This window comes from Nicotiana sylvestris, chromosome 8 (assembly GCF_000393655.2).
Source record: "Nicotiana sylvestris chromosome 8, ASM39365v2, whole genome shotgun sequence".
Lineage (NCBI taxonomy): Eukaryota > Viridiplantae > Streptophyta > Magnoliopsida > Solanales > Solanaceae > Nicotiana > Nicotiana sylvestris.
The window spans coordinates 223,057,043-223,067,659 of NC_091064.1; the positions used below are offsets into that span (position 1 = coordinate 223,057,043).

Sequence of the window (10,617 nt, forward strand, 5' to 3'; positions counted from 1 at the left end):
ATGGTGGAAGGAGAGTTACAACCTTAGATCAAGTCTACTTGAAAATAATGCTAAGGTCATTAATATAGTACCTTTGAACATAATGTCTTTGATTTCGCATTTTCAACAAGAAGGTTTTTGTGGTCCTTATAAAAAAATGAAGGTTATTACAGTCAGTGACTCTGTCAGCAACTAGTTCTCTACAAGAATAAGAATGTATGGACATCAGTTGGAACATCCAATAAAACGAGCCGATCTGACCCTAGGCGAAAAAGATTAGTCGAGCTGAGGTTAGTTTAATTGAGCTGATGTATAGTTCAGGTGAGCAAAATGACCTTTAAGTAAGTCAAAATTCAAATCCTTGACTCTACATCTGCTGCAGCTGGTGGGCAACTGTTTGGTTCTTCATGAAGATGAGTTAGGGTTAAATGTGTTTGAATAATTCAGATAAGCATGGATTTGACCACACCTAGGGTGAGCTATGTCCAAAGAGTTACGATTGTGAAGAAGTTACCAGGGGATATCTCTTTCTTTTCTACTTCTGCCATTCCCCTTAGTTGCACTCATGTACAATTACTTGCATCTTTCTCTTGGTGCAGTAAAGAATCCTTTTCGATGTTTCGCAGATTAGGGTAGATATGGAGCCTATGACTTCAGAGATGAAGCCGGTTCAGAACAATGCACCGAGGAGACCTCGTATTCTGCTTGCAGCAAGTGGAAGTGTGGCTGCTATAAAGTTTGCCAATCTATGCCGTTCCTTTACTGAATGGGCTGAAGTTAAAGCGGTTGCTACAAAAGCTTCTCTTCATTTTATAGACAAAGCTTCACTTCCAGAAGATGTCATTCTTTATACTGATGAGGATGAATGGTCAACTTGGACGAAGATAGGTGACAATGTGCTACACATCGAGCTCCGGAGGTGGGCCGATATTATGATTATTGCCCCTTTGTCAGCAAACACACTTGGGAAGGTGATGTATCTTTCTACATTTTTTAGATGCTCAAATCTTCTTTCATGATAACGCACGTTCTGCCGCAAAGACGCAATTTATTCCCTTATTCTAATTGACAACAGTATTACTGCTTAGTTCAGGTAATGCTTTAAAGCTTAATATAGGCAGTAAAAAGACAATTTATTGAAGATGCAACGAAATTGGGTTTGGCTGAGAAGAGTTTTGTAGCATGAGTTGCGAAATTCTCTGTGATACGGACTTGCAGAATTGTCAGATATTGCCAATGTGAATACTTCCATGATGGAAGGTGTTAAGAGAGATCGATACAATTTCCCATCTTATAGTTCTTGATTTGTTTGGTGTCGATAGATTATATTGTTTTCTACTTTGCAGATAAACTGATATATGCCTTCTGTACTGTAGATTGCTGGTGGACTATGTGATAACTTGTTAACGTGCATCGTACGAGCATGGGACTACGATAAACCCCTTTTCGTGGCACCAGCAATGAATACATTGATGTGGAATAATCCATTCACAGAAAAGCACCTTATGGTAATTGATGAGCTTGGGATATCTCTCATACCACCAGTATCAAAGAGACTAGCCTGTGGAGATTACGGGAATGGAGCAATGGCTGAACCGTCTCTGATCTATCAAGCTGTAAGAATCTATTATGACGCACAATTACGATCAGGTGGCAGCAACGTGGCGTGATCCACAGGTCATGAAATTTCATTCATCGGTTTGTACAAGTGATAGAAGTTGTTGAAATTCAGGACCAGGAGCCCAGCTGTGTTATTTTTCTCCTAAATTCTTCACCTCCCTAGCTACTTTCAATCAAGGTTCATGTTCATTTTTGTCGATAAAATGACATTATCACGTAACTGCTGTTACTAATGGATGTGATCATGATCATGAAAAAACAAATGTGTGTAATGGGGAAAATTGATGCAGCTGTTATTTGGTTATATATTTATTCCCCCTCCCTCGTCTGCATTCATTTTATTATTCAATAACAAAGATGTTTGGGCCAATTTGCGTGCAGTTCGACTATTTGACCAGATACTTGTTACCTTTTACCAATATAGGTGCCATATAATTCTTTTGATTGCATTCTTGGACTATCATAGAGCTTTTCTTTGGAGTTTAGTATTTTCAGTTCCCGTCTTTTTTACTTCAATGGTGTTTATGTATATTCCTGGTTTGAAAAATGTGTTGGAAACTAAGGTTGTCAACATGCTAAGTGTTGGAGAGGTTCTAAGATAGGCATTATCTACACCAGTACAGTTCATCATTGGTCAAAAATTCTATATCGGTGCCTATATTGCCTTAAGCCATGGTTATGCAAATATGGATGTTCTTATTGCATTAGGAACAAATGCAGCTTACTTTTATTCAGTCTATTCAGTATTAAGAGCTGCTACTTCTCCAGCTTTCAACGCTAGTGACTTTTTTGAGACTAGCTCGATGCTTATCTCGTTCATTCTACTTGGGAAATATCTGGAAGTTTTGGCTAGAGGAAAGACATCGGAGGCCATCGCCAAGCTCATGGATTTGGCCCCAAAGACTGCAACACTGTTAACAATAGATGATAAAGGCATTGTGGTAAATGAAAAAGAAGTTGATAGCAGATTGATACAAAAGAATGATGTGATTAAAACCATTCCAGGTTCAAAAGTAGCTTGTGATGGTCTTGTCATCTGGGGACAAAGCCATATAAATGAAAGCATGATAACAGGAGAATCTCGTCCGGTCACCAAAAGGACTGGCGACATAGTGATAGGAGGGATTTTGAATGAGAATGGGGTGTTACATATCAAGGCAGCAAAGGTTGGGTCAGAGACTGCTCTTTCACAGATTGTTCGGTTGGTTGAGTCAGCACAAATGGCTAAAGCTCCTGTGCAGAGATTTGCAGACCACATTTCCAAGTACTTTGTGCCTCTTGTGAGATAAAGCACCCCTTACATGTCATTGTTGTCTACGTATAACTATATAACTAACCAATTATATCTAGGTTTGGCTGAAAACTAGTGATTGATTCCAATTTCTCAGGTCATTGCTCTCTCATTTTGTACTTGGGTTTCTTGGTTTTTAGCTGGAATGTTTAAAGCTTATCCAAGAACTTGGATTCCTTCTTCTATGGATAGCTTTGAGCTTTCCCTGCAGTTCGGCATTTCTGTAATGGTGGTAGCCTGCCCCTGTGCACTCGGACTAGCTACTCCCACTGCCGTTATGGTCGGTACAGGAGTTGGCGCTTCCCTTGGTGTCCTTATTAAAGGTGGACAAGCATTGCAAAGTGCACAAGAGGTCTGAGTTCAAACTCTTTCTTCTTAATAACAATCCTAATTTTGTCAATGAACTTTGTTGTAAACTGTTTCATTCTACAGGTGAACTGTATAGTTTTTGACAAGACAGGCACTCTTACTATTTGTAAGCCTATGGTTGTCAATACTAGGCTTTTCAAAACTATGGTACCTCAAGAATTCTATGAACTTATAGCTGCTGCTGAGGTAGGATATTGTCTTGTTTACGATTCATCATTGGGAAGGTCAATTCATACCCTTAATAAAACTTAGCCTCTTCATAGTAAAACTAACATAAATGTTTAGTAGTAGCTATCTTTTGGAATTTGAAAGGATACAATGCCAAGAAAAGGAGATAGCTTAGTTACAAAAATGCCAACAATTTAAGTGTCTTCTACTGCATTTTGACTTGACAGGTAAATAGTGATCACCCCTTAGCCAAGGCAATTGTTGAGAACGCAAAAAAAATGAGAGGAAGTGAGGAGAAACTTATCTGGCCTGAAGCCTTGAACTTTGAGTCCATAACTGGTCAAGGTGTGAAGGCTATCATCTGCAACAAAGAAGTGATTGTGGGAAATAAGAGCTTGATGTTGGAGCAGGGCATTGCCATTCCAGTTGAAGCTGAAGAAGCATTAGCAGAAACAACAGGACTGGCTCAAACCGGCGTCCTTGTATCTATCGATAAAGAGGTGATAGGTGTTCTTGCCATTTCCGATCCATTGAAGCCAGAGGCTCCAGAAGTCATCTTCATTCTAAAATCCATGAACATTGAGAGTATGATAGTAACAGGCGACAACTGGGGAACAGCAAATGCCATAGCCAAGCAAGTTGGAATTGACTCAAAATATGTTGTTGCAGAAGCCAAACCTGAGCAGAAAGCTGAAAAAGTGAAGGAACTACAGGTAGAAGCTGATGTTCAGTTACTCTCAGCTTTTCATCATTCAAACATCTATCTTCTTCACATGCTTCAACTCTTCCAGTTAAGGGGTTAATCTCACGTATAGTCATTGAACTTTATCTGCTATAACAGCATAGTCATGAAACTATTTTTGTCACTTTAAAGTAACTTGATTTTACCCATTGTAACAGTAGAGTCGCAAAATTTATCACATTAAAGTAACTGAACTTACCCAATACAACGGGGTAAAGTCACTTAACTTTACCCACTATAACGACAAAACCTACCAATCAAGGTGAATTCACTGTTATAGTGAGTAAAGTTTGTGAATTTACTGTTATAGTGGGTAAGTTCAGTGACTTAAATATGACAAAAAGTAGTTTGTAATTTTTCAATGACCATACGTGAAACTAACTCCTAATGTTTCGTTACTGAGCTTTTCATCATTCAATCTATATCTTCTTCGCATGATTCAAATGTTCCATTTTAGTCGACCAGGATTTAGGCAAAGTTGTGGCAATGGTGGGAGATGGAGTGAATGACTCACCAGCACTCGTAGCTGCTGATGTAGGAATGGCGATTGGTGCAGGCACAGATATAGCAATTGAGGCAGCTGACATTGTTCTTATGAAGAGCAGCTTGAAAGATGTGATTACAGCAATCGATCTTTCCAAGAAAACCTTTAAGAGAATCCACCTCAATTACTTTTGGGCTTTGGGATATAACCTCCTCAGCATCCCAATTGCTGCTGGGGTTCTGTTCCCATTTACTGGTTTTCGCTTACCACCATGGATTGCTGGGGCTGCAATGGCTGCTTCTTCAGTGAGTGTTGTTTGCAGCTCTCTTTTGCTGAAGAAGTACAGAAAACCTAAGAAGCTGAACACTCTTGATTTACACAAAATCATTGTCGAGTAATTATTGGCTGCTAACTTAGTAGCAAGCCAAACTCTTTAGATTTTTGGCCAATGGGAGAAAACAGATACAGCCAGTGGATTATTTTCTGTTAAGTCATATTCTTTATGTATTATGTTCAACAAGAAAAAACTGGGTAAGCAAATAAAGGACAATTGAAACAACTGGTTGGGCTCTTTTAAAAACCCCTTATATCAATCACTATAAGAAGTCATAATCTTGAATGCAATTCCAAACTCATACATCTGATACAGTAAAGTAATATAACAGATTTTATTGACAAGAATCAGGTCTCTCAACACTATTTTCTGGACCCAAAATTCCGTTATGATCCTTCTCCATAGGAAACAACAAAGATGCACCAGAGAGGCGCTAGAAATAGTTCACTTGCAAGTGACATTCTTAGATAAAGTTCAAAATTCATACATTTGATACAGTGAAGAAATAACAGATGTATAGCCAAGATTAAGGGACTCTCAGCTTGTGTGATTACATATTTTGTGGACTATGATTATCACATTGTACAGTTATTTTACAAGGACAAATACATAAAGAAAATGAATCAGGCAAGCTTGGATCAGAATTCTCCTTCCTGTGTGAGCTTTCACATACACAATGTTTAGGAAATAGTTATCCCATTATCCGCCATGCTGCACGGTGATGCTGCGAGCACAATGCAGCGCCTGGCTCCTAATTGCTGTCTCACATCTTTGAATGCAAGTCAAGTTTTCTGCTCGATTGAGGAAAACTACTTCCTACAGCATCTCTTTGCTTTTGGAACTTCTCTTTAGCTTTGAAAAGGATTAAATGTACCTCTCCAAAATGAGGCTCCATGGCATTCTTTGTGTCATCAATCCACTTCAAAACTCTCTTGTATGGGCCTATTATCCGCTTATGATCCTTCTCATCCAGAACCTAAACTCAGCAGAAAAAAACGATTCCACAAAATGTGAGAACAAGGACTTTCTCCAAGTCCACTCGAGTGGATAGATTTTCATCCTAAGAACCACAACCTAGAGAAAATCATCATGTTGTCATCAGCTATACTAGTAAGGACCATTCAGAAGCATCTATAAGACACTTCATTATATAAAAAGATTTTGCCTGTTCAAATGAAAACGACTGGCTGACTGAAAGAGAACAAGTAGAGAACCAAGGAAAGGATGAGCGGAGGAAAAAATTGGTGGCCATGACCAGTATCTATAAGACTATAACCCTTTACCCCAATCTAAAGAAAATAGAATTATTATTACCTCTTTGTTTATTAGAATACAGACTTAAAAGGGTAACACTTATACCACCATGTGCATTATTATTGAATTTAAATGGAAGTTTGTATAAGCTGATGGAGGGGAAAGCAACAGTTAACACAGTTCTGAATGTCAATAAACACATTTTGAGAAAAAACAACTAAGTCATGGTTTTGCATGTACGCATCATTTTCCTCCAGGGGCAAGTTTCGACATGATAGTTTATTGAAAATATCTGCTTATAGAGAGCTCAAATAACATCCTAAACTCCTCTTGATGATTTATGCTTTGGATCAACAGATGTAAAGCAACAGCAGGAAAAGGGAAAATCTCTATACCTCAAGTTGCATAATCTCACAAACTAAGCTAAGATCTGCAATTGAAGGTTGGCCACTCCCAAGCAAAAACCGTCCTTTTTTCTGGAGCCAAACAGACTCGATCTTTGCAAGAGATGCTAAGAGGACTTTCTCAGCTTCTGCTGCTGCTTGTTGATTCAAAGGCAACCCAAATGCAGGAGCAAGAACAGTACTAAAGACATATACAGCTGAAAACATAAGCACTGCTTCAGAACACTGTAGGAAACAGCTAAAAGTGTGGCATATCAACAAGTAGTAATCACAAAACGTTTGGAAACGACAACTTAATCATAGTGTTTTAGTCACCTCCATTGTTGAATACAAAAGTCACCACGATTAAGTGGATAGACTCACAATTAGAGGTTTGAGAAAGGTAAATTGTTTCAATCACAAGAAACTACTATTAAGATAGTCCACGAAAATTGCAGGCTTGCTGCAACTGTCTAACATTAGGTTAGTAGCAAGAATCTTGGTAAAAAGCACTATAACAAGCCAGTTGTTCTTCTTTCAAAGTGATCATGCAAACAAAATTCCCCGATTAATCTCATTTTGGCTCGAAAAAACCAGCCTCCTCGTTAAATTAGCTCAGGTAAGGCTAAGGCAAAGTAAAAAATTACCAACTGGAAACAAAATAATCTCAATCTCTGATATAAGCACCTGCACCACGACGCAAGTTAGAGTGATGCCAATCCAACACAGAGTCGACCTTTGCTCTTTTGTATAAGTCAGCTGGGTACCTTCAATAGGACGGAGTAAGACACAAGACTTAATAGCAGCTAAACCCAGCATTTTTTATATGGAACTTAAGATATATATGAGAAAAATCACCAAATTTTCAATAACTACTCCCTCCGGTTCACAATAAGTGACCAATTTGCTTTTAGCACGCCCATTAAGAAAATACTAAATTCTATACAAAAATACCTACTATGACTAAACTACCCCTAATTAAACATTTAATGTGAGGAGTAAGAAAACTTTTTAGGGATATGTACATATGCGTTATTTTGTAAAAACAAATTGAATACTTTCTTGATTACATAACTGAACACTTATTTTGAACCAAAATGAAAAAGCAAATTGGTCACTTATTGTGAACCGGAGGGAGTATTGAATTATGAATCCATAACTTTAAATGTGCAATGGGTCTAGCGATGAGAACATAAAAATTGAAACTACCAAGTTTAAACCGTGGACCTGCTCGGGTCATGTTCCATGTCAAGAAGAAGAGCTTTAAAGGGTACTCATTTCCATGATAAAAAACATTTGATTCAGGTATTAGTGGAAAACCTGAAGTTGCTGCACTTACCAATGATCTGCAACTCCTGGAAATGCACAAGCCAGATATCTAAGAATTGCATGACTGCAAGCAGACAAAATTAGTTAGCTAGCTTTTAAACGTATCAAACATAAAAGATAATTTAACACAGTCCTGTCTCCGTAGTAGTTACTTGTGCCTGCATTGTACTAGCACACCACATATCAATCTTCACAAAAACGTTCTAAACTTAACAGAATTTTTGCTTCTTGTAGGATATATGCACAGGTGAACACATCAAACTATGAACTTCTACATGAATAAATCACTAAATATTAAGCTTTAGGATGCATGCAACACATACAAAGAAAAATAATCATCGACAAAGTTGTAATATTGGAAAATGCAAAAAATTTCAGCTCAAGCTGAAAATTACCTTTCAAAAAGCTTAAATCTTCCATCCATTATAGCTGGTACTTGCTTCAAGGGGTTAACTTCTGAAGATGAATTCACAGGAAACTATTGAAATTATCTTGAAATTAAGTACTAATAAATAATAATTTAGAAACATTTTTTTAGGAAAAAGTAGAGTTAATAAAATGACAAACCTTTAAATTCAGGAGACAAGTGCTGGCGTTTGGAGAGGTTTATGTAGACCTCCTCAAAGTCTATCCCATTTAACCTTTTAAAAAAACTAATCTTTAGAAACTCTATTTTGAAAACTAGAAACAAGAATAAAGAGTATCCCCAAAAAATAATACCAAGAAAAATTAAAATTAATCATTAACAACCACATTATAAGCTTTGAAGCTAGAAAAAAGAATTATGGGAATTCAACGAAAACAAGAAAATTTTCTCGCCACTTAACTCTCTGGTAATCATTAAAAAACTCCATTTTGAGCTTTGAAATTAGAAACATAATTAAGAGTATTCAAGGAAAATTAATAATAAAAACCTCCTTCTTGAGATTCAAAAATACTTACAAAACTAAGGGTGTTCAAACAAAAATTATACTATTTTACTTTTTGGAGAATTACTCATTAAAACTCCATTTTGAGTTTTGAAATTAGAAACAAAATAAAGATTATTCAAAAAAATAAAAACTTTCTGTCCCTTTTAACCAATTAAAAAAATCTCATTATGAGCTTCAAAACTGCATATAAAATTAAGTGTGTTCAGAGAAAAAAATACTATCCCATCTAACCTGTTGGAGAATTAATCATTACAACTACATTTTGAGCTTTAAAACTAGCAAAAAATGAAGGGTATTCAAGGAAAAGAAGAAAAGATTGAATCTTGATTTCAAGGAGAGAAATTATTAAAGAAAAAATACTTACTTGCAGAAGATGAGAAGTGCACGAGAAGGTTGGGACATACGATCTACGTATAATTTCAGCGTCATCTTTTTCAATCAATGTTTTATTGCTGCAACTGCTAAGTTTGCTAAATTTATAGTGTTGAGAAATGGAATTAGCGCCACAGCTAAATTTGCTGCGGTTGGCGTTGGTAGCTAAGGTGGGATCCACCTTTACGGGTCAGATAAGGTTGAGGTCCAATATTGGTTGGGGCTTGCTAAGCCCATTTATCTTGGGCAACCTTTATGCAGTAAAAATAGCACGGGCTAACCAATTTTTGAATTTGTAATTGAAAAATAGTCAGTGTTTACAAAGTTATTGAAAAATAGTCACTATTTTTCTGCAAAATAAAAAATCCAGCATAATATACTAGAGATTGGAGCACCTATTTATAAACTTCCAGCATATTATGCTGGAGCGATATATTATACTAGAACTCCAGTATATTATGCTGAAAGTCCAATATATTATGCTGGAAATCCGGTATAGTTATGCTGGAACTCTAATATAATATGCTGGAGTATTTTTCGGATTCTGAACAGTGTTTTCGGTAAAAATAGCACGGTATAACCAGTTTTCGGACTGGTCATTCAAAAATAGCCAGCGTTTACGAAGCCAATGAAAAATAACCACTATTTTGCTGCAACAGAGATCGGTCCAGCATAATATACTGGAGTTAGGTGCACCTGTTTATGAACTCCAGCATATTATTCTGGACCGGTATACTTTGCTGACTCTAGTATAATATATTGGAGACTGGAGCACCGGTGCTCCAAATTCCAGTATATTATACTGGACAATTATACTTGCTGGAAATCCAGTATATTATGCTGGAGTTCTAGTGTACTTATGCTGGAACTCCATCATATTATGTTGGAGTTCCAGCATACTTATTCTGAACTCCAGCATAATATGCTAGAGTTCAAGCATACTTATGCTGGAACTCCAGTATAATATACTGGCGTATTTTCTGGGTTTTGAATAGTGTTTTTGCTCAGATTTATTTACATGAAAAGTGGCTAAAATTCGATTACTTTTAAAACTGGGCTATTTTTGAACGATCAGTTGTAAATCTGGCTATTTTTGAATTTCTTTCGTTCAGGTTTTCTTTATATAAAAAGTGATTAAATTGCAATTACTTTTGAAACTGTGATTATTTTTGAATGACCGCTTGTAAATGTGGTTATTTTTTAATTTTGCTAAAATACTGAAGTATATGATAAGTAGCACTTACAAAAAGCTATTAAAAGCACAAAAGTTATTCTTTGTGTATCCCGCCCTTTGAAAGACTACAATTGATTGGCGCCGGACTCCAACTCCGATAATCGTCGGTGTTTCTAAGACATTGTC

At 36.8% G+C, this 10,617-nt stretch overlaps 3 protein-coding genes across 5 annotated transcripts; 2 read left to right on the plus strand and 1 right to left on the minus strand.

The window, feature by feature from the left end:
• The first annotated feature begins 586 nt into the window (after nucleotides 1–586).
• LOC104231846 (probable phosphopantothenoylcysteine decarboxylase) lies at nucleotides 587–1,969 on the plus strand. Its single transcript, XM_070152772.1, has 2 exons — nucleotides 587–950; nucleotides 1,356–1,969. The coding sequence occupies exons 1-2, from the start codon at nucleotides 618–620 to the stop codon at nucleotides 1,647–1,649; spliced, it is 627 nt and encodes a 208-aa protein (XP_070008873.1). The 5' UTR covers nucleotides 587–617; the 3' UTR covers nucleotides 1,650–1,969.
• A 125-nt stretch (nucleotides 1,970–2,094) lies between these two features.
• Nucleotides 2,095–5,147, plus strand: LOC138874402 (probable copper-transporting ATPase HMA5). 2 transcript variants are annotated; one of them, XM_070152768.1, is made up of 5 exons: nucleotides 2,095–2,879; nucleotides 2,988–3,242; nucleotides 3,323–3,445; nucleotides 3,655–4,140; nucleotides 4,635–5,147. In XM_070152768.1, the coding sequence occupies exons 1-5, from the start codon at nucleotides 2,286–2,288 to the stop codon at nucleotides 5,049–5,051; spliced, it is 1,875 nt and encodes a 624-aa protein (XP_070008869.1). In that variant the 5' UTR covers nucleotides 2,095–2,285; the 3' UTR covers nucleotides 5,052–5,147. The 2 variants fall into 2 exon arrangements, with proteins under 2 accessions (XP_070008869.1, XP_070008870.1); XM_070152769.1 differs by having other exon boundaries at nucleotides 4,726–4,836.
• A 269-nt stretch (nucleotides 5,148–5,416) lies between these two features.
• On the minus strand, nucleotides 5,417–9,386 carry LOC104226840 (glutathione S-transferase T1-like). 2 transcript variants are annotated; one of them, XM_070152770.1, is made up of 7 exons: nucleotides 9,250–9,386; nucleotides 8,521–8,594; nucleotides 8,349–8,409; nucleotides 7,964–8,017; nucleotides 7,312–7,391; nucleotides 6,637–6,842; nucleotides 5,417–5,963 (listed from the first exon to the last, which is right to left on the minus strand). In XM_070152770.1, the coding sequence occupies exons 1-7, from the start codon at nucleotides 9,312–9,314 to the stop codon at nucleotides 5,751–5,753; spliced, it is 753 nt and encodes a 250-aa protein (XP_070008871.1). In that variant the 5' UTR covers nucleotides 9,315–9,386; the 3' UTR covers nucleotides 5,417–5,750. The 2 variants fall into 2 exon arrangements, with proteins under 2 accessions (XP_070008871.1, XP_070008872.1); XM_070152771.1 differs by having other exon boundaries at nucleotides 7,272–7,391.
• Nucleotides 9,387–10,617: the final 1,231 nt, after the last annotated feature.